The sequence below is a fragment of the Eucyclogobius newberryi genome, unplaced genomic scaffold (genome assembly GCF_026437365.1).
Source record: "Eucyclogobius newberryi isolate DKJ021-1_F unplaced genomic scaffold, fEucNew1.0.hap1 SCAF_17, whole genome shotgun sequence".
In the NCBI taxonomy this organism is placed as follows: Eukaryota; Metazoa; Chordata; class Actinopteri; order Gobiiformes; family Gobiidae; genus Eucyclogobius; species Eucyclogobius newberryi.
The window spans coordinates 15,686,660-15,709,222 of record NW_027315801.1 but is presented as its reverse complement, the minus strand read 5'-3'; the positions used below and the strand labels follow the sequence as shown (position 1 = coordinate 15,709,222).

The following is a 22,563-nucleotide window of genomic DNA, read 5'->3' as shown; positions in this document are numbered from 1 at the left end:
CCGCCATGCTGAAGCCGGCACCCGCCATGCTGAAGCCGGCACCCGCCATGCTGAAAAGATACCGCCAGGTATTAAAGGCGCAATGGACGATTTTAGGCTTAGGCGGAAGTGCGCATGCGCACTCCCCCATGTGGACTGATACAACACACACACATGTGCGTTTTTTTATTAGAGTGACGAATCGAGAGTTACGTATGTAACTAAGGTTCTATGAATTCCGGATGACCGCCAGAGGACGGTGCTTAGCACCTGGATATCTACATGTGCGCAGCACACAGGTCGAGATTAATACCAACAAAGTCACGTGGTGGACGTAACATGGGTGACGTCAGAGCCAGCCCATATATATACCTGACGCACCCAGCGCTCTTTTCTTTCGAAATGCACTCGCAAAAACTCTGAGTGACAGGAAACTCTGGCCGTCATCCGGAATTCATAGAACCTTAGTTACATACGTAACTCTCATTCTATTTCATTCCTCCAGACCGCCAGAGGACGGTGCTTAGCACCTGGATGACTCATACCAACAAGGTCACGAAGAGTCTGCTCTTACCAGGATTAGTTGCCGATTGCAGAAGCGGACAACACCACTGGAGCCACTGGACGAGGAGCCGCCACATTCACTCGGGCGAAGGTACAGGAGGAACCCCACGTAGCTGCAGCACAGATGTCATTCAGTGGGACACCCTTCAGCGTGGCCCAAGAGGTGGACACTCCTCTGGTAGAATGGCAAGTAACTTTGGGAGGCTGAAGAGCCCTAGACCGATACGTCTGAAGGATGTCTTATGTCCATCGCGCTCTTATTTCCTGGTTTTTCGGTATCGGATAGAACTTCTCTCCGTTTATTTTCCCGATTGCTGCATCAAGTGCCACATCAACCTTCACCATTGTGATAATAGTAAAGAGTGCGATATCATTAATGAAGTTTTGGGCCTCTTTGAGCCGTGTTTCGTCGTAAATCGAAGCAGAAAAACTCCGGAATGGGCTTATAGGGAGACACAGCCTGCAGCAGCGCAGCGCGGAGCCGGGGGGAAGGGGGCGGCAGACGGGAGGCGAGAGGGGAGAGGGGGAGGGGGGATGGTGACGATGGTGCCTGTGATTATGACGCGGTCCTGTGAACACCCCCGTCAGTTTGGAGATTCGAGGAAAGGAGATAGTCTGTAATATAGCTAAACACTGCGGGAATCAATAAAAAAAAAACACTCAGGGTACATATATGAAGCACAAATAGCAATGTAAGAAGGTTAAAAGCTCTGAAAAGTCAATTTTGCATGTTATGGGACCTTTAAGATAACCGTGCGCGCGCCGCGGGCATTTTAGTGGCCGCGGGGGCGCCGAGCGGAGCGCTGAGCAGCCGCCGGGCGCCGCGATACGCTGCTCCTAAGTGGCGGAGTGTGATCATATTGGCTTTCTATTTTGAGGGACATTTTTTGGGGTCCCACCACTATCCTCAAACCTCTGCAGTGTACCTTTAATTTGTATATTAGTTATAGTTATCATAAGGAGTGGAAAGTAACTAATTACAAATACTCTAATTGAGTATTTTTTTGTACTTCACTTTTAACATGTCATTGTAATTAATTACATTTAAAAATACCATGAGTAGTATTGAGTACAGCACAAGTTTCTTTTCAGATCTGCAAACACTCAAAACAACATCGCCGTTAAATACAGTTCAAACGATTTAATTTTTCAAATATTGTATGCAATATTAATTTTCATCTTTTATTTTTAGTAAAGTTTTGGCAGTGTGGTGGCAAAAATCTCTCGATAAAACAAAGAAGCAAGTTGTCTCGTTTCAAAAGTAAAATGTTTTGGTTGAATCAGAAAGAAACTCGTGTGGACTCGCGTCTGTCTCCTGCTTGCTCCCCAAAATGTGTCTCTCCCAAGTCCTCCCGTCCCAAGTCTGTCCCCTTCCCTAAATCACAGATGGTCACATGACCCATTTCACATTTACAATTCACAAGCAGGTCTTAGAGGTTAGAGATGCAAATGGAACAGGCAAAAGGAGAACAAGAGATACAGGATTTACATTTACATTTTGACCGCCGACACCTTAGAGACAACAGGCTCGTCCTGGACACCCGTGGTTCCTTTTATTCGAATGGGAAGGCAGGAAGTTTACCGGCTCTGAAGAACAAAAGCAGCTGATTGCTCTGGTGTGAGGGTGTCCAGACATGTAGATGTCAGGCTGTGACTTTGGGCGTCACAAAAATAAATTGAATTGAAATAGAATTGAATCGAAATTGAAACCAGGCAAAGGGCCAGATTCAGATTATAATTTTTCCATAACAGCAGCTTTACTAATACTTGAGTCCGTGTTTACCGGTAGTTGTGTAAATGTACTTTTACTTCAGTACAAATCTGCAGTACTCTTTCCACTACTGTAAATAATCAGACATAAGGAGTTAAAATCATGATATAAAAGGAGCAACACAAACATGTGGGCTTCACTACAGATCTGTTAGATTATCTAAATCTTAATATTGTAGCGTTCTAATGTTGCCGCAATGGTTGTCATAGGGTGGTTAATAAAAAAAAACCTGTTACATTCTGTTCTGGAGCTTGTCGTCGTTAAACATTAAAGCCTATACGAGCAAACCTGTTTCTCGTGACTTTTTCACCCACCCCCTGTTACAATATAGTTCCATGGGCTTTACCTGGAGATACAGGAACAGAATAACAAATAAAGAAAACAATACTAAACGTAACAACAGATACAAAATTACGTCTACAGAAAGTGAAAAGCTACATCCATACAGCGAAGTACGAATAACACACTGGGCATGTCACGATTATTAGGTTAATCGATAATCGTGATTATTCAGGTCACAAAAAGTAATAATTGTGATAATTTAAGAAGCAAATTGATGTATATTTTTGTTCAATATACAGCCCAAAAATAGAATTAAATGTAAATATCTTGTTTATCTGGCTGTCACATTTAACTTTATTTCGTCTTTCAGATAGTTAATTTTCGTAAAGCAGTTTGAGCACGGGAATGAAAGCAAATGAAAGATTTCACGGTTGTTTGGTCACAGTCTCAATAATCGTGAATAATCGTTAAATTGAGTTCCCCCCCAATCGTAACACTAGACTGTTAAAGATTTAGATTTATGTTTTTTAAAGCTTTCAAACTGTCTGATTTGGAACAGTTAAAACTCTTTAACTGACATTTATGGATGACAGCTTTACCTGCGGATACCTCTCCCTCCACGACAGAGGCTGGAGCTCGGTGTTCTGGATCCTGGATCCTGGGGCTGATGTGGGGGCTGATGTGGGGGCTGATGTGGGGGCTGATGTGGGGGCTGATGTGGGGCAGGAGCCTGGATCCTGGGGCCGGATGGGCAGGGGCAGGAGGCCGGCTGGAGGAAGGAGGAGGGCTCGCTCCGTTTCCTGTGAATAGTAAAAGCAAACCACGTGGTGTAAAAGCAGACTGCAGCTTCTTTTGTTCAAATCAATCAAAACGGAGACGGACTGAGAGCTGCTGATTCAGGAAATTACCGGTACATGAAATATTCTTAGTTTTGACATTTCTATTGACACAAACCCACAGATCCCACTGGCGAACGCGTAGTCCGCCCGGAAACGCCACACAACCACATTACGTCGCAAAAGTTTGTGTACGTGCAGCGGTTTTGTTTGGGTTCCGTGTTTTTGACGAGCGCTATTAGCTTACGCACGGTGAAGAACGCTGTTAGCCCATTTAAAACAATATCTTCTAGCTCTGCGTTTAGGACCGCTGCGGGTTTGGCGTGTGGTTCTGCTCAAACTTAAGCGTCTCCCGTGCCGTGCCGTTCCGCTGTCTGACGGTTGTTAGTTTGTCAAACGACCCCGAAAAGCGTTCAGTGAACAAAGAGCGACTTAGCTGCTTAGCCTAATGACGCTAATGTTAGCCGCGATGCTAAACCTGCTCCCGACCACTTGGGCTTTTGTCTGCTGCTTTGAACGTCACATTTAAAGCTGTACCGTTTAGTTTGGAAGTGAGAATTGAACAAAATAGTCACTTATTCTCACTTTATTTCATGATAGAGTGTGTCCTTCACGTTTACTGTAGCGTTCTATATTACTACAAGTATTCACGTTACTTTAGCAGGAGCTCCTTGGCACCAGGGTTTATCTAATCCTATTTAGTATTTTAATCAATTATTGTTTAAGAAGTCGACTAACTCTTTTTTTAGTTTTAGTCTAGTCTTAGTAAAAAAAAAAGACATCCTAATTTGATCGACGAAATGTATAAAATAAAAGTATCCAATTTGAATCAACCTTATATATTTCACTTGAACTGTTCTAAAGAGCGTTTTTAATTTCATCTTTCTGTGGGAAAGATTTTTTATGTGGACTACAGACTTGTTTCATGGTCTTTAGTTTGTGAAATATTGAACTTGCATATCTAAAAAGTTTCAATGATATCTTTGGGTGTGCAAAATTATGGCTCGGGGCATTTTTGTTGGCCCCCAGGAGAACTCCAGCAGAATGAGCTTGGTAGTACTTTTTTTTTATTCAATTTGAAGTAATGCTACCACAACCTCAACACATTGTACACAGGATCACTCACGATTCAATACATGGCTCACGATACGATAATCAGTATCTTGCTCATGATATTCTACGATACATCACTATTTTTAAAGAGCCAAATACATTTGAACAACATGAACAACACGACCCGCACATACTCAAAATGAAATGCACTCTTTTTAATCATCAAAATGTCAAATAGTCCTTGCTTTGAACGAACAACAACATTGTAGTGTGGTCACAAAATAATTGGGTAAATTATACCAAAAATGACTCATGGCGATACCGCTGCCGTGAGCAGACCACGATATCGATACTGTATCATCAAATTTAGTATCACGATATTTCAATATGTTGGCACACGCCTGACGGTGACACAGACCTAAAATTAAGGTCCCAACTCTTATTAAAGGTACTGTGCCTCTGTTAAAGCTGTATTAAATGCATTATTGCTGTTATTTAGCACTTTTTTTATTTTAAGTCTTTTGAATGACTAATGATTTGCATCAACAGCGTATTTTAACAGGAAAGAATCCGTTTGCCTTTTCAAAATATCACAGTGAATATCATGCTGTGAGCTGCTTTTATCCTTACATCCCAAGTCTCCACTCATCCTTTGATTCATGGTGTAGTTTTTATTATTCAATGAAAAAAGCAGTACATTTAGTCGACAAAAATATCTACTTTAAGTCATAATTTTAGTTCACATGAATGTATATACTTTTAAGCCATAGTTTTAGTCATTGTGATCAGTCTTTATTATTTTTTGTGATGAAATCATCTTGTACAGGACGGTCTTCATTGTGAACGATGCCTCGTAAGAAGGTGACAGACGTGGCAGGAAACGGGGCCATGAAAAAGAAGAAGACGAGTGGAAAGAGGAAGGAGCGAGACTTCAGCAGTGATGACGAGTTTGACTTTGAGCAGGAAAACAATAAGAAGCCTGGAAGACCTGCAGCCAAGTCCGGGCTCCAGCCGGTCACCGTGGCAGAAGACCTCAAAGAGAAAATTGTATGTTTGACACATCATTGGCTTTACATAAACCTTTTGAGAGAGAAATATATTCTAGACTTCAGAGGCAAAAGTGATGTGGAACCTAATGCAAATAAAGTAGAGAAAATGTGATAGATCAAGGTGCTTAAGGTGATGACCACTCAGCTTTGGTAAGTGACACAAAAAACATGTATTTTAGCTTGTTTTTTTATTTGATAGGCAAATATTACACATTAACATTTTCATTGTAAGTAAAGAATTAAGCTTTTTAGACTGCCACACTTTAATATTTACTTATCCCCACATCATTCTGCTTAATTTCCCCTTAAAGTTTCCTCAATTCAAGCTGAAGCTATTTCTGAACCCTTTGGAGCACAAACAAATGTCTCAACTCTTAGTGAAATTGAGAATGAGAAGTGGTCATAAGAACATCAGGTTTCAAATCCTGCCTAGATTTTTGGGACTAAATATAAAAAAAAGTAAGACTGACAGACTGAGGCTTTGTTGGGTTTTGGCAATTCATTTTTCAGAGATTTAGGGACTTGTAATAGTTTTTTGTTTAAGTACAAACTGAACCTCCCCAGAATGGTTGACTTGACTTGAAAATAAGGGGGTTGTAGATGTGGTTGGATTGTAAGACGTTTGAATCGGTCCCATGGTTCCTGGGCAAATGTCTAATGTCGTGAGGACTACACGGCTCGAGATTGAACGCTCAAAATTTTACTTTTGTGATCATGCGTGCAAAAAGTCCATAGAGGTACAATAGCAAAACCAAAAAATATCTGTGGAACATCTCAGAACTTCCTTCTCATATATTCACATGTTCCTCTCTTGTGTGCACTTTCAACAGAAACTTGAGTGCCCAAAGGTGAAAGGACAGTTGCTAATCTTTGGAGCAACCAACTGGGATTTGATTGGAAGGAAAGAGGTACCCAAACAACAAGGTATGTTTAGTACCAAGTCAATTGTACAATGTTCAGAAGGATTGTCAATTACCAACGTTCTTAGCACAGGACACACATTATGCAACATTGACTTTTTAGAGCCTTTAATGGTGTTTTAAAATTGTTCTTTCATCAAAAACATACCTTGAGTTGATGAAGCTTGTTTAGCAAGTCCTCTTCCCGCTGAGCCTCAGAAAACACTCAGTTTCAAACTTTACACTTCTGTGACATCATGGGTAGAGTACCTGCTGCGTACCTGCTGCGTACCTGCTGCGTACCTGCTGCGTACCTGCAGCGTACCTGCATAAGCACTTTAGCTCCTCTTTGTTATTGCCTCTGCTTCCAGTAGATGGAGCTCTAACTCTGTTCCTATGAAGATACCAAAAATGCAGAATATTTGTCTTTTACAATAACAGAGTACCGGTATATAGTGTTAAAATGGTCTTTTTGATGAAGCTGTAAATGATGTTGGTTTACTCAAGATTATTTTGTGTACTTCAGTGGCTTTCAGAAACTTAGGCCAGAACCTGTGGGGCCCTCATCGCTACGGCTGTCTGAATGACATCCAGGTGAGCTGTGTGGTGTCGGGCCCCTGTGCAGCCTTCAGCCTCCTCATCACCACTGAGGGCAAGCTGTGGAGCTGGGGTGAGTCCATGTCCCCGCTCTCATGTTTGTATAAGCCCGTACAGGCTGTCATCTAAAGGCTTGTGTTGCGTTAGGGCGGAATGACAAGGGCCAGCTCGGTCATGGTGACACTAAACGTCTGGACGCCCCAAAGCTCATCGATTCTCTGTCTGACCATGTGGTTGTAGCTGCAGCCTGTGGACGGAACCACACTTTGGCCCTGACAGGTCTTTACACATGAAAACATGGACAATGGCCTTGTTCTGTAGATTAACACTTGTTCTCCTCAGAGGACGGCACGGCCTACTCTTTTGGAGAGAACAAACTCGGGCAGTTGGGTCAAGGCACCCAGACGGACGCTGTGCTGACCCCGGCAACAGTGAGTGTTTGTGCACTTAGGCTGTGTAGTAAGAATGATGTATTCAGTTTCCGTTTTATGTCACATTTTGAGGGTTTTCCCTTTTAAAATATATTTGTATGTGTATATATTAATCCTAATCATAATATGTATTCAACCCTTGATTCACAGAAACTACAGCTACAGCAGAGTTCACAATATAATATTTATTGAGGAAAATGTACCATTCAAATGTACTTTATTATAAGAAAAAATTAAAATGGCTTTTATTGTTAATATTCTAAACATAAACGGGACACTCTTTTAATCTTATCTATTTATCTGAACTGCTCCAAACCCCATGCTTTACTGATGAGGACTGTAGGGCTGTTTAAGTCTATTCGTCTTTTATTTGGATTAAGGATTTTTATGGGACAACACCAAAATTAAGAAACTATGTAGTGAATTGTAGTCACACATTTAGAAGTGAATCTGTGAGTTTCAGAATGAGAATGAAGGGCCGTGGCCATAGGAAGCTGGAACCCATGAATACTGTATATAACTAACATGAATACACTCTTTACTAGTACTTTTCTGTATAAATACAGTCTTGAGTGCAGTTTGGCGTCAGATACATGGAGATAGACTTTTTTTTTAGATTTTCCCACACCCCTTTTAGTCGACCAATGGGTCGACAGGGCAGGTCTACAGCCCGAGAGGATTGGCCAAGATGATTGTTGACCATTAGAGACAACTGGGTCTCGATTCAAATTTGAAATCGTCATCAGAAGCATTTGAACTTTGGTGTCTGTGTTTCTAGAAACAAACTCCTCCATGGTGTGTCTCTTGCAGATCTCCTACAACGGGCAGCCTCTGGTGAAGGTGGCGTGTGGGGCTGAGTTCAGCATGGTGGTGGACTGCAAAGGGAACCTGTACTCCTTTGGCTGTCCAGATTATGGACAACTGGGTATGTATGCTGCATCCCCACAGACCAAATGGGTCGAAATGTTTATGTTTGTACCTTTGTACTTTGATCTACAGTGAGCACATGTTCTGTATGTTAGTATGAGCTTAAGTTAATCATGGTTTTGTGTACTTAAATCTCAGGTCACAACAGTGATGGAAAGTACATTGCTAGGTCTAACAGAATCGAGTTTGACTGTGAGCTCATCGCACGCCGAGTGGCCCTCTTCATAGAGAAGTCCAAAGATGGCCAGATTACGCCGGTTCCAAACGTGGTGGTTCGAGATGTGGCTTGTGGATCTAACCACACAGTGAGTCTTTTTCTGTCTGCTAAAACTGCTGCAGTTAAGATGATTTAAAAACAACCTCCCTGTGTGTGCAGCTGGTCTTGGACTCTCAGAAGCGCGTGTTCAGCTGGGGCTTTGGTGGCTACGGTCGCCTTGGACACACGGAGCAGAAAGATGAAATGGTTCCTCGCTTGGTGAAGCTGTTCGACTTCCCGGGCCGCGGGGCCTCTCTCATCTACACTGGTTACCAGTGTTCTTTTGCTGTCAACGAGATGGGTAAGAGAGCAGGCCGCGCTCTGGTGCTTCTCTGATGGTTCGTGGCACATCTGAGCAGTCTGATGTTTTACAGGAGGCCTGTTCTTTTGGGGAGTGACCAACACCAGCAGAGAGTGCACCATGTACCCCAAAATAGTGCAGGACCTGTGCGGCTGGAAGATTCGCAATCTGGGCTGCGGGTGAGTTTGTGATGTTTCTGACCCAAGACTTTACTAGACAGGACAGTTGGAGAGTGAAATGGGGGTCGTGTGAGTGTAGAGACATTCTGCAAATGGTCAAAGCCACTGCACCACCTGCGAGCGCAGGGTTCCACCTCTGTTAGTCTAGTGGGTGTGGTTTAGATTCTGAGCCAGTATGTGTATTTAAAAAAGTCAATATTTTTTTCTACTGCATCGGTTGTTGACCCTGTTTTAACAAATACAAACTCTGCACATCTGGTGGGTGTGTAACCTAGCAACATCTATTCAAATTATGGGAATATAAAATGACAGAGCCAAATTCTCTGTCTTGCCTTTGTTATGTTAAAATATCCAGAGTAACATAGTGAGGTTTAGTGAGTTTTTTGTTGTGTTTAATAGTGTCCTGCTTTTGTTGTGAACAGGAAAAGCAGCATCATTATAGCTGCAGATGAGAGTACAATCAGCTTTGGGCCCTCGCCCACCTTTGGAGAGCTGGTGAGACCCTGCACACACATTGTTCTGACATACGTCTGACTTAGGCCCTTGTAGGGTCTCAAACTACATGTATTCAGTTTATGATTAAGGGAGGTTTCTTAACAGAAACGAGACAAGATCGGGCACCAGGGTTAAACCCAAAGAGCTAAGATACGGTCCTTAATCGCGCTCGTTAAAAAGGTCTGAAGGGTGTTTCACGATTCAGGGACTTACACATAGTCTATTCAAACAAACAATAGTCAATAACTCTTTCGTGTAGTTTATTTATCAAAAGGGTAATCAAAACACTGGAGCAGAAATGCGCACAGGTAAATCACAGGTGATGTTATATCAGATTTAACAGCAAATTTCATGCAGATAATGTTAAACCAGGGTTTTGCCTTTGATAACCAAACGTGTCTATGCTAATCTATATCAAAAAGAGGGAAAGTGAGAAGCTAAAGGGAGGAGGAACAGCTGAGCTCTACCCAAATCACGCCACAAAGACCGCACAATGGACTCGGCTTACGGTTCTGTAGAGACTCAGTCCGACTGGTCCTTGTCCGCGGACGAGGTCCAGAGCGAGGCGTCGCGTGGAGTGGTGTGGCGGCGAAGGTTCGTGAAGCGGGCGGCGGCCGTGGAGCTGGCGGCGGTCGGGGAGCGAGGCGTCGCGTGGAACGGAGGAGGCTGCGACGTACTGTAGGGTCCTTGGCGCCGGGGAGCGGTGTGCTGCGCCGGGGAGCGAGGGGTCGCGTGGAGCGGTGTGCTGCGACCTCCTTGAAGCGGCGGCGGCAGCGGAGGCAATGTCGGGGAGTTCCTTAGCGGTAGAACGCTTTAGCGGCGTGTTAGCTCCTCACGCGGCCTTTACTCAGATGAGGACGTAGCGCTGATCCACGTAAACGGCGTAGATTACTTCAAAAAGAAAAGAAACGAAGTAACAAAGAAAGTCTCTGTCCGGTTTAGCGCTTAAGCGTAGTTCCAGGTAGTTTCAGGTGGTTTCAGAGTCCTGGGCTGGCATGGCCTTGTCGACCACGTGACGGACGGATTTTGTTGAGACAAAGGAAAAGTGAAAGGCCTGTCCGTGGAGACAGCTTTCAGAGAGAAGACAAAGGGGATGAGAAGAAAAGAACAAGAGGAGAACAAAGAGAGCGTTTCTAGCTTGGAGCGTCCTTTTGATACCTGGCCCGCAGGGCATGCTGGGAGCGAAAGGGGCGGGCGCTACTGCGAAAACTTCCTGTTTAACATTTTCCTGACCGAGAAAATAAAACTGGAGTCATGTAAATAATAATGGCAAAAACATTGAACCCTGTTTTAACATTTACACGTTAAACACTTTTGGCAGTTTGTGCACATTATTTCTTGAGGTAGACACATTTTACATCTTTCACCTGTGATGAAAAATATCGAGTTAAAGCATTGGGAATATAAAACCTTAAACAGTGGAAAAATACGTAACACAAGGTGAAACATGTGGTGTAGGGAGTTGATTCGGACAAACATTCATGGCATAATCCATAAAACATAGTTTGTCGGGGCATCCTCCTGTAAGACTGTGGGGAGAAGAAGATCAGTTATCACACAAGTCACAGCGGCTCCCCTGTGGTGAGGGACAGAGGGAGAACGAAAAACCCCCAATGTTCAAAGAGAGATTTTCTGTTAACTGGCCGTGGAATGTCCATCTCTATTCCCCTACAACCCCCCGATTGGCCGTTGGTTCTCCGATGAAGAAGCATCGGGCAAATGTCAAAGGGAATGTCCTTACCGAGTCAGCGAGCGGCACAGAGTGGCATGATTTGGGTAAACCTCTGAACCTGGACTGGTCGCTTTATCCTATTTGGGCTGAGGGGCAGGTGCTAGTGGGTGTTACACTATCCCTAGGCTACTAACTCTCAGCACATCATCCTGAGAGGGAGTGGTAAACCATGCAAGAGCTCTTGACTCCTAGTGCAAAAATTTGGCGTAGAAACAAGATTCTAAGACACCGAGGTAGCTTATGTAGTATCGAGGTACAAAATTAGATCAAAGTGGATGTCTATGGTGGAAAAAAAAAACAAAAGTGGTTAACAAGGTTCTTGACATACGTTTCACCCTAGCGAAGGGGCAACTTCTAGGTTGGACCGCTTCTGTTCGAAACAGGTGACAGGATATTCTACTCTATGGTTTGCATGCAGGGGAGATTAACATACGAGGCTAGTGGTAGGACTTTGCGGGCTTAGGACCAGCTGTAAGTCGGGGATTTGGCTAAAATTTTTCAAGCTCCAGTAGGTGGCGCCTGCGTTAGATGTCGTCGGGGCAGAACAACTCGTGCTGCTGTGTCATGCTTGTCATAGTGGAGGATCGCCTCTCGGAGGGAAGTGTTCACGAGTCAACGGCCCCCCAACTATTTTAGCCCGGGTCTCTGACCTGGTCTCGCACCGCCACGAAGGTTGGGCACGCGCTGTCTGCTGTCACAGGTTTTTAACCGCAAACGCCGCCGGTACTGTCATGTATTGCTATCACGATACGCAATAACGTCTGGGGTCTGTAAGTGTCACATGCCATCAGGAGGAGGCGTTGTGACCACATGCTTCTGTCAACATACATCTGGGGATGTTTTTAGAGACACTAACACGTAATTCTTTGATGATTAGGTTTTGGTGGTTAGGGTTAGTAGACTTTACAATCCGTGCAAAACAGTTGTTAGTACAGTCCCTAACGGGCGTGTGTTTGTCAGAGTTGTGTTCTAGTTGGAACTATCGGCATCCCTGACATGTCCCATGGGGTTTTGGTGCACTTTGATTTGGTTGCGATGAACCCACTTCGGAGTAGGTTCTCTGCGTCCTTTGGTGATCTTCACGTGGTACACCACCGGAGATCGTTTGTTGACAATCTCGTAGGGTCCCGACCAACGTGGGAGGAGCTTTCGGGTTAGCTTGGTTAGCCAGTCTCTTGTCTGTCCGATTGGGTGCGCTAAGATGTAATACCTTGTCGTTCGGGGCTTTCTGATCGTAGTAAGCCTTGCAATCCTTTGCACTTTTCTCAAGCTTCTTCTGAGCGAAAGAGAAGGTCGCTTTCAGGTGCTCCTGTAAGTCCGACATGTATTGGTGGTTGGTGTAAGCGGTTGCGATGCTAACCTCTCCCGGTTTGTACAACAGGTGTAGGGGGAGGGTCATCTGTCGGTCAGTCAAGAGTTTGTATGTGGCGTTGACCCCCCGGAGGCCAGCTGTTGGCGCGTCGTGTGCGTGCGTCAGCATAACCCCCCGGAGACTCTGAGATACCACAAATGCGGGTGCAGTGAGGATCTCAGAGGCAAACACCAGCAGTCCATGACGCAAGGTGAAGTTCTCTCTTGTGCGCCACAGCGCAGCGAGAGATGCGTCGGCAGCAAGTGCATCAGGAGGGATGGCACTTGGCGCAGGGTCAGGAAGGAAACCGATGATGCGGCTTATGGCCCCATCGGCTGCTTGTAGAGACACAAGGTCAGAGGAAGCAAAGGTCGGAGACACTTCGAGAAGGGCGCGATCGGGCTGGGGCCGTCCGGTGACAGCACGGGGCCGTGTGATCGCGGCCACCGAAAGGGTGGGCTGGGTGGGCATCAACTCACTGTCCAGTGAGTCAGCCTGTAAGTTACAGGGAGCCCCTTCAAGGGCCCCTTGTTTTGCCAGGGAGTCGGCTAGGTCGTTGAGGTCTTTGTCTGGCGGCACGTCGACCTTGGGAGGGGTCACGATGGCACAGCACTGAACTGACGGAGTTGATTGGGGCGTGGGCAGAGGTCGACGGACTTGTGCCCAGATTTTGAGTCGTTTAAAATCAACCAGTGGCTTGAAGCGACTGAGCAGCGCTTGACCTAAAAAGAAGGGGAATAGAATTCAAAGGTGAAACGTAAACAGGATGCATCAGTTTCATGGGGCCGATCGTTATCTGGATCAGGGCTACCTCGTCAAGGGTGGTGTTGACATGAGAGTAAGGTCGGATTTCCAAGCCGCAGGGCTGTGACTTCAGTTCTCGTTGAGAGTGCTGGGCCACTTTTTGTAAGGTTCTGAAAAGATCGCGAGAGATCAAGCTGATGTCGGCGGCTGTATCAAGGAGTGCGTCATGCACGAAGTTGTCCTCCAAGAGGACTGAAAGATAAAGCTTGCGTGCGGCTCCCTTTTCGGAAAGGTTACCAAGAAACTGGGTAAAGGGGGGCTCGCATTGGATGATCGACGGGTCGTTATCCTGTGGGCTGGAGATAGAACTTACCTGGACCACAAAGACGTCGTTGGCCTCCGGTGGCATTTGATCGTCGCTGTCAAGTTCCTGGTTTTCAGGGGGTTGGTCCCCAGTGACAGGTGTTTCCGACAGAGGGTCCAGGTCCACAGGGCTCCGATAGAAGTCTTCTAACTCGTCTTCCGATTGGCTGAGCGCTGAGTTATCACTCGTCTCAGGTCCGAGGGAGGTTACGGCGCGGACCTCCGCTTTACTTTTCTGGTTCCATTTCATGTCTTGGATCATTTTCAGCACCTTACTCAGCTGTTCTTTACTGAGGTTCGAAGCGTCGAGACTCAGTTTAGAGGAAGACTTACCTGCGGAGTCTCCTTGGGTTTCTTCCTTCGTTGAGCCGTTAGGCCGGGAGTCCCTTTTGAACGGTCTGGCATCCCTTCGGTTGTTATACCTATCTGAGGAGTTCTCCCTGTCCCTAAACGGTCTTTGCGGTCCTCGGGTGTCTCCCGAGCGATGGTTTTCCAAGGTGCCCTCTAGCTCGAGAGGTCTTTCGACGCTCAGGACGGAAGAGTGGCCTTGGGTTCTGATTGTTGTTCCTGCCTGTTTGGTGTTGCTCCTTACCGCTAAATCTCGCAGCTGGCGGCTGCTTTGAGTTATTGGGCAGGCTGCCACGCCCAGGTGGTAGCTGGTTGCGGGGTGGAGGTTCTGTAGGAACAAAGATTTGAAATGTTTGTCCTCCTCCATCCCTGCTTCGTTTTGTGCTCCAAAATACGCTTTCCTCAATCGGTCGTTGTAGGCTTGAGGAGCCTCGTGTCTGCCTTGCTTGCACATCAGGGCAGCAGGCAACCCTATTGAGGTGCCTGTATCTGAGTACTCTTCGACGAGAGCATGACACAAGAGCTCATAGTCCTTCAGGACGTAAGGAGGTTGGCGTTCCATGAAGCTGCTAACGTCTCGGCTGGACGTTAGTTTGATCAAGAAGATCTTGTCTTTGATTGACGGATCCGACAGGCGTCCAGCATAGAAGTCGATGTCTCTCAGGTACGCGCTGGTGTCGTTAGCGACGCCTGGCTTGGGCTCAAACCGAGAGATATGCCTGGCTATTTTGTCGAAGTCATGGTCGGTCGGGCCTCGATGGCGTCTATCGGGGTCTCTGCCCTCGCGATAGTCTTCACGAGTGTCCCTGAAGTCGTCGGGGTACCTGCGAGTGTCCCCACGGTCATCTCGTTGCGCGTCCCTGTGGTCATCGTAGTGCCTGCGGGGGCTACCGTGGTCGTCTCGTCGCGCGTCCTGTAGTTCGGCGTGATGTCTGCGGGGGCTGTCACGTCTGTCGCGTCGCCTGTCCCGTAGGTCATAGTCCGAATAACGTCGGGCGGAGCTGGTAGAGTCGGGTCCGGGGTGGTACCGGGACTTGTCTCGGTCACGGCCGTCCCCCAGTCGTCTACCGTCAGTGTAGGTCCGGCTGGGGCTCCTCCCCCCGAAGGTTCGTCCATGCGTGTCAGAGTCGGAGGTTCGATCGTCTCTGGGTCGGTCATTGTCAGCGTACGGGGTGGGGCTCTTACGTCTGTCGTAGTCGTGGCCCCGTGGTGGCCAGCTACGGCCTGTCCAGTCTCCCCTTTCTTCCTCGAAGTACAGCCTCTGTGGATCCAGGCAGGTCACGGGGGTTGGACTGGGTTGAGTCCCCCTCCCGTGGTCCTCCCGGTTGTCTGTACTCGGTCGGTCGTAGGACGGTTTCGCACGGCTTCGCCTGTCAGTCAGGTCTCTTATCTGGAGTCTAAGGTCATGCAGCTCAGTCTCTGCCTTTTCAGTCGCCTGAATGGATCGGTGGAGCGCGTGCTTAGCATCTTCCAGGTCAGCTTCCAGGGCCTTTGGCGCGTGTCGGAGGTCAATCCACAGCGCAAGGTCCTCGTGAAGGACCCTGTTGAACAGGAGCCTGTTCCTTCCCAGGACGCCAGGGGCTACTTCACTGGTATAGTCTACCATGGACTCGTGTAGGTTGTCTACAGGCCAGTGAATAACATCACTATCAGAGTCCACCATGTTTACTTTGGGCAGGGTCGGGACGAGAAGGTCCCAAGTCGCCAGGTCTGTGAGTTGTCTAGATCAATTCGGTCAAGTGGGACAGATATGTCGGGACGCCGATAGTTTCTGAATTAAAATCGCTCGCTTAGGAGATTTTAAAAGAAACGTTTTAGAGTGTTCATGTTAAGTTGTTGTGGCTAGGCTAACCTTTGTGCGTGTAGCTTGCTAGTTTGTGCGTGAGCGGGGCATGCAGTCGTGCGGGTGTTGATGTTTGGATGAAACAACAGTTAACAAGGCATGTTAAATGGCATTGCAATTAGACATCAACCATGGACACATGCAGTGTCCACAGCAGTTCACTAGGTTACACGGCAAGGCTTAGCGGGGTCAGGGCCATGCAGTTACGTAACAAGAGGTCTGGTCGGGGCGACACTTGCTGTTCTTGACCAGCATTCAGTAGGCAATCAAACAGGTAAACAACAAGCTGTTATTCTGATAGCGTGCAGCATTCACAGTGAAGTGTTACTTAGCGCCGGGGTACACCTGCGGAGATTAGTTGAAACTCATGCAGTGTATAGAAAGGAAAAATTTTGTTTAATCAAAGCGTTAAACAGCAGCGTCAGCTGTGCAGAACGAGCGTTAAACAAGGTGTTGTTCTGGGGCGTGTGCACACTTGCAGCAGAACAGGTACAAAGCGGTTAGTTAAAACAGGCCATGCACTTCTAAAAGAAAAATATTGATTAACGCGTTACAACAGCGTCGGCTGTGCAGAACGAACGTTAAACAAGGTGTGAGCTTAGGAGCATGCAAGCACTTGCAAAACAGATACACAGCGGTTAATTAAAACAGGCCATGCATTTCAAAAGAAAAATATTGATTAACGCGTTAAAACAGCGTCAGCTGTGCAGAACGAGCGTTAACCAAGGTGTTGTTCTGGGGCGTGTACACACTTGCAGCAGAACAGGTACAAAGCGGTTAGTTAAAACAGGCCATGCACTTCTAAAAGAAAAATATTGATTAAAGTGTTAAAACAGCAGTAGGGAAACTGTGCGAAAGCATTTAAACAATCTGTGTTAGCAGCGAGGAGCATGCAGTGTGAAAGTAAACACTAATCTTGTTAGTGTCTAGGTGAGACTTGATTGTCACCCCCCGGTGTGTGTTGACAGGGGAACAGGGTCAGCCTAAGGGTAAAGTGTAGTACAATTTACCCACCACCAGATGGAGACAAAGCTCCGCTAAGCGTGTGATTCAATTTAATGACCACTAGATGGAGACAAAGCTCCGCTAAGAGTGATTCAATTTAATGACCACTAGGTGGAGACAAAGCTCCGCTAAGAGTGTGATTCAATTTAATGACCACTAGATGGAGACAGAGCTCCGCAAAGAGTGTGATTCAATTTAATGACCACTAGATGGAGACAGAGCTCCGCAAAGAGTGTGATTCAATTTAATGACCACTAGGTGGAGACAAGGCTCCGCTAAGAGTGTGATTCAATTTAATGACCACTAGGTGGAGACAAAGCTCCTGGGCTGGACAGTTTTCCTCCGGAGGAATTCCAGCTGGGCGCAGGGCGCCTGGGACCGCCTCTATGGGGGGTCAGAGTTAGCGTCGAGTCGTCACTCAGCGCGCTCTACACGGCTTTGTTAGCATTTAGCTCATGTGTTAGCATTAGCATCCACGCTCGGCCGCGTGGTTTGTAAAGACAAAATGGCGGTTAGCACAACAACATGGCATTTAGCGTACTAGCTCGGCTTGTGTTTGTGCGAGCTCAGGGCCGTAGCCTATGTACTAGCTTCTGCTCGTGTCATTTGGTAGCGAGCCAAAAATATTCACGAGCGTGACAGTTGTTCGGGGACGGGAAACTCGCCGTACTGCCCCTGCCGTCTTGGGGTGGATGTGCTTATGCGGCGTTACAGCCCTAATAAGCTTCCCCAGGTTCGATAATTATCTTGTGCACGTGTTCGTGAAGTAACTAGGCGGTTTGCGTATGGTAACAGCAGCGTACGGTTTATCCAAGCATCGTTAGAGCGCAGGCAAGTTCACAAAGCAGTCTCATATTCCAGCATCGACACAGCAGCATACAGTTTGAGTTCAAACGTCCACAAAAGTTTATGAGTACTAATCTGATTCATAGACTATGAAAAGTTTAATCGCCTCACACGGGGCACCAGATATGTAGGGTCTCAAACTACATGTATTCAGTTTATGATTAAGGGAGGTTTCTTAGCAGAAACGAGACAAGACGGGGCACCAGGGTTAAACCCAAAGAGCTAAGATACGGTCCTTAATCGCGCTCGTTAAAAAGGTCTGAAGGGTGTTTCACGATTCAGGGACTTGCACATAGTCTAATCAAACAAACAATAGTCAATAACTCTTTCGTGTAGTTTATTTATCAAAAGGGTAATCAAAACACCGGAGCAGAAATGCGCACAGGTAAATCACAGGTGATGTTATATCAGATTTAACAGCAGATTTCATGCAGATAATGTTAAACCAGGGTTTTGCCTTTGATAACCAAACGTGTCTATGCTAATCTATATCAAAAAGAGGGAAAGTGAGAAGCTAAAGGGAGGAGGAACAGCTGAGCTCTACCCAAATCACGCCACAAAGACCGCACAATGGACTCGGCTTACGGTTCTGTAGAGACTCGGTCCGACTGGTCCTTGTCCGCGGACGAGGTCCGGAGCGAGGCGTCGCGTGGAGCGGAGGAGGCTGCGACGTGCTGTAGGGTCCTTGGCGCCGGGGAGCGAGGGGTCGCGTGGAGCGGTGTGCTGCGACCTCCTTGAAGCGGCGGCGGCAGCGGAGGCGATGTCGGGGAGTTCCTTAGCGGTAGAACGCTTTAGCGGCGTGTTAGCTCCTCACGCGGCCTTTACTCAGATGAGGACGTAGCGCTGATCCACGTAAACGGCGTAGATTACTTCAAAAAGAAAAGAAACGAAGTAGCAAAGAAAGTCCGGTTTAGCGCTTAAGCGTAGTTCCAGGTAGTTCCAGGTAGTTCCAGGTAGTTCCAGGTAGTTCCAGGTGGTTTCAGGTGGTTTCAGAGTCCTGGGCTGGCATGGCCTTGTCGACCACGTGACGGACGGATTTTGTTGAGACAAAGGAAAAGTTAAAGGCCTGTCCGTGGAGACAGCTTTCAGAGAGAAGACAAAGGGGATGAGAAGAAAAGAACAAGAGGAGAACAAAGAGAGCGTTTCTAGCTTGGAGCGTCCTTTTGATACCTGGCCCGCAGGGCATGCTGGGAGCGAAAGGGGCGGGCGCTACTGCGAAAACTTCCTGTTTAACATTTTCCTGACCGAGAAAATAAAACTGGAGTAACGTAAATAATAATGGCAAAAACATTGAACCCTGTTTTAACATTTACACGTTAAACACTTTTGGCAGTTTGTGCACATTATTTCTTGAGGTAGACACATTTTACATCTTCTTTCACCTGTGATGGGCGCTCGAGTTAAAGCATTGGGAATATAAAACCTTAAACAGTGGAAAAGTACGTAACACAAGGTGAAACATGTGGTGTAGGGAGTTGATTCGGACAAACATTCATGGCATAATCCATAAAACATAGTTTGTCGGGGCATCCTCCTGTAAGACTGTGGGGAGAAGAAGATCAGTTATCACACAAGTCACAGCGGCTCCCCTGCGGTGAGGGACAGAGGGAGAACGAAAAACCCCCAATGTTCAAAGAGAGATTTTCTGTTATCTGGCCGTGGAATGTCCATCTCCATTCCCCTACACCCTTTTCCAAACTTCCACTAAACTCTTTTTCAGTAGAGCGCCCTGAGCTTGGGCTTTGAACGCTCCTCTTCCTCATGAGGAGGCACAATCCACAACGTTTCAATGAGCTGTTTGTCCTGTAGTTTCTCTGCTTTAGCTTTGTAGATGAATAAAACCTCTAAGCCACTGCTACAACCACAATTAATTCATAGTTTGAACGATCATTTGTTGTTGTCTATTTTACGTTAGATAAACTGCAGCATATCTTCTAAATGCCTCTTTTTTCCAGTCAATCTGCTCTTATTTATGCCCTTCACGTTTTGCAAAACCTCAGTTAAATGATGTAGAAAGGCCCTTTTTCAAATCGCATGACGTGTGCTGTCTGCTGTAAACACTGCACATTTGCTATGCTCTCGCCCACTTTCTACACGCAGCCAATCATACACCAGTTTCAACAAAAATAACCAATGAAACAGGTAAAGAGAACAAGCATCCAATCAGAGATGGGAAGGGCGTAGAGGAGAGTGACCCTCTGCTCTGCACAAATGACACCTTTCACGTTTGAAAAATTTAAATATCAAAAGAACGATATGAATAAAGTGAAGTCACTGCAGGATTCAAACTCTAGTCCCGCCCGCGTGCGTGCGTCCGTCCGTCCATCCCCGTGTGTGACTGACTGACTGACCGTGTGTGACTGACAGACTGACCGTGTGTCCCCGTGTGTGTGACTGACTGACTGACTGACCGTGTGTCCCCGTGTGTGTGACTGACTGACTGACCGTGTGTCCCCGTGTGTGTGACTGACTGACTGACCGTGTGCCCCCGTGTGTGTGTGTGTGTGACTGACTGACCGTGTGTGACTGACTGACTGACCGTGTGCCCCCGTGTGTGTGACTGACTGACTGACTGACCGTGTGCCCCCGTGTGTGTGTGACTGACTGACTGACCGTGTGTGTGTGACTGACTGACCGTGTGTGACTGACTGACTGACCGTGTGTCCCCGTGTGTGTGACTGACTGACTGACCGACCGTGTGCCCCCGTGTGTGTGACTGACTGACTGACTGACCGCGTGCCCCCGTGTGTGTGACTGACTGACTGACTGACCGTGTGCCCCCGTGTGTGTGACTGACTGACTGACTGACTGACCGTGTGCCCCCGTGTGTGTGACTGACTGACTGACTGACTGACCGTGTGCCCCCGTGTGTGTGACTGACTGAATGACTGACCGTGTGCCCCCGTGTGTGTGACTGACTGACTGACCGTGTGCCCCCGTGTGTGTGACTGACTGACTGACTGACTGACCGTGTGCCCCCGTGTGTGTGACTGACTGACTGACTGACTGACCGTGTGCCCCCGTGTGTGTGACTGACTGAATGACTGACCGTGTGCCCCCGTGTGTGTGACTGACTGACTGACTGACCGTGTGCCCCCGTGTGTGTGACTGACTGACTGACTGACCGTGTGCCCCCGTGTGTGTGACTGACTGAATGACTGACCGTGTGCCCCCGTGTGTGTGACTGACTGACTGACTGACTGACCGTGTGCCCCCGTGTGTGTGACTGACTGAATGACTGACCGTGTGCCCCCGTGTGTGTGACTGACTGAATGACTGACCGTGTGCCCCCGTGTGTGTGACTGACTGACTGACCGTGTGCCCCCGTGTGTGTGACTGACTGACTGACCGACCGTGTGCCCCCGTGTGTGTGACTGACTGACCGACCGTGTGCCCCCGTGTGTGTGACTGACTGACTGACCGTGTGCCCCCGTGTGTGTGACTGACTGACTGACCGACCGTGTGCCCCCGTGTGTGTGACTGACTGACCGACCGTGTGCCCCCGTGTGTGTGACTGACTGTGTGAGAGTGTGAGACTGACTGTGCGAGAGTGTGTGTGTGTCCCCGTGTGTTTGAGAGTGACTGTGCGTGCGTGTGTGTGTGAGACTGACTGTGTGAGACTGACTGCGAGAGTGTGTGAGACTGACTGTGCGTGTGTGTGAGACTGTGCGTGTGTGTGACCGTGTGTGACCATGTCTTTGCTCTCAGGGATACGGAGACAACAAAGCCAAGTCGTCCACCAGTGCTCAGGAGGTCAAGACTCTGGACGGCATCTACGCAGAGCAGGTGAGCCCAGGACCGTCCTCGTGTGTAGGCCACAGCAGGAAGTGAGAGGAGGCGTGTCTAACTCTGTGTGTTTTCAGGTGACCATGGGATACGCCCACTCTCTGGTTATAGCCAGACAAGATACTGAGCAGGAGCAGGAAAAACTGAAGAAGCTGCCAGAGTACAACCCTCGAACAGTGTGAACCGGAGCCCTCTGAGCTGGGGCCACACAGCGCCACACAGCCCCCGGCCTCATTTCAGACTGAACTGTCTACACCTGTCACTGTCCTGGTGCCACGGTTTACACTCTCACACTCCACAGTAGTGCTTCCTCAAGCCCGCTCATGCTCTTTTCAAAGCTTTGTTTTTGTTCTTGTTGTGGGTGCAGTATTGGAGAGACGGAGGTTTTACGGGTGCTCCCTCTAGCCGCCTCTGAGGCGTGTAGACCAACACTCACCTGTGCCTTTGAACGGCTCCTGTAGTTTAGGTGTTGGTGGATGTGGCAGTTGGGCTTTGTGCAGCTGCCAAACATGCAAATGAATTTTGTAATTTTTGACTTTGTACTCCACTGTTACATTCCTTTAGTTGTGTTCAGTGTTGGCATCATAGATGCATACCTCAGTCTTTCTTAGACTTGTGTTCACGTTTCCTTTCAAACGCTCAAAGCGACTTCTGGAGCAGCTGACTTTCAACAATAATGAATCCTGCCCTGTGTGAGTGGAGGCCATGGATGTTCTTTGCTGTTCTGTTTTATGGTGACAATTTTCAGTTTGTTTTCTTGTAAAATGATGAAATAAAGTTCTAGTAAAATGAGGTTAAAAATAGTTTGTGCCATCATTGTATTTATGCATACATCTTTTACATTACTGTGGCTCTGGTTTATTTGAGTTTCTCAGCCTCGATTCTTAGTCCCAGAGGGATCTGTGTTGTAATGGTGGAACAGACTT

General features: G+C 47.2%; 1 protein-coding gene across 1 annotated transcript; it reads left to right on the top strand.

Moving 5' to 3' along the window:
• Positions 1-3,366: 3,366 nt before the first annotated feature.
• On the top strand, positions 3,367-22,438 carry rcc2 (regulator of chromosome condensation 2). The gene is made up of 13 exons (XM_072449281.1): positions 3,367-3,506; positions 5,312-5,532; positions 6,365-6,458; positions 6,960-7,103; positions 7,178-7,309; positions 7,373-7,461; positions 8,272-8,386; positions 8,527-8,693; positions 8,765-8,945; positions 9,019-9,124; positions 9,547-9,619; positions 21,560-21,637; positions 21,715-22,438. Exons 2-13 carry the CDS (start codon positions 5,332-5,334, stop codon positions 21,817-21,819), a joined length of 1,485 nt encoding a protein of 494 aa, XP_072305382.1. The 5' UTR covers positions 3,367-3,506; positions 5,312-5,331; the 3' UTR covers positions 21,820-22,438.
• The last annotated feature ends 125 nt before the right edge of the window (positions 22,439-22,563 follow it).

Bases quoted from the DNA above. Each gene is read 5' to 3' on its own strand.
- rcc2 (XM_072449281.1), top strand. From the start codon at position 5,332: ATGCCTCGTAAGAAGGTGACAGACGTGGCAGGAAACGGGGCCATGAAA. The intron at 5,533-6,364 runs GTATGTTTGACA...CACTTTCAACAG, and splicing joins AAGACCTCAAAGAGAAAATT to AAACTTGAGTGCCCAAAGGT. The intron at 8,946-9,018 runs GTAAGAGAGCAG...GATGTTTTACAG, and splicing joins TTTTGCTGTCAACGAGATGG to GAGGCCTGTTCTTTTGGGGA.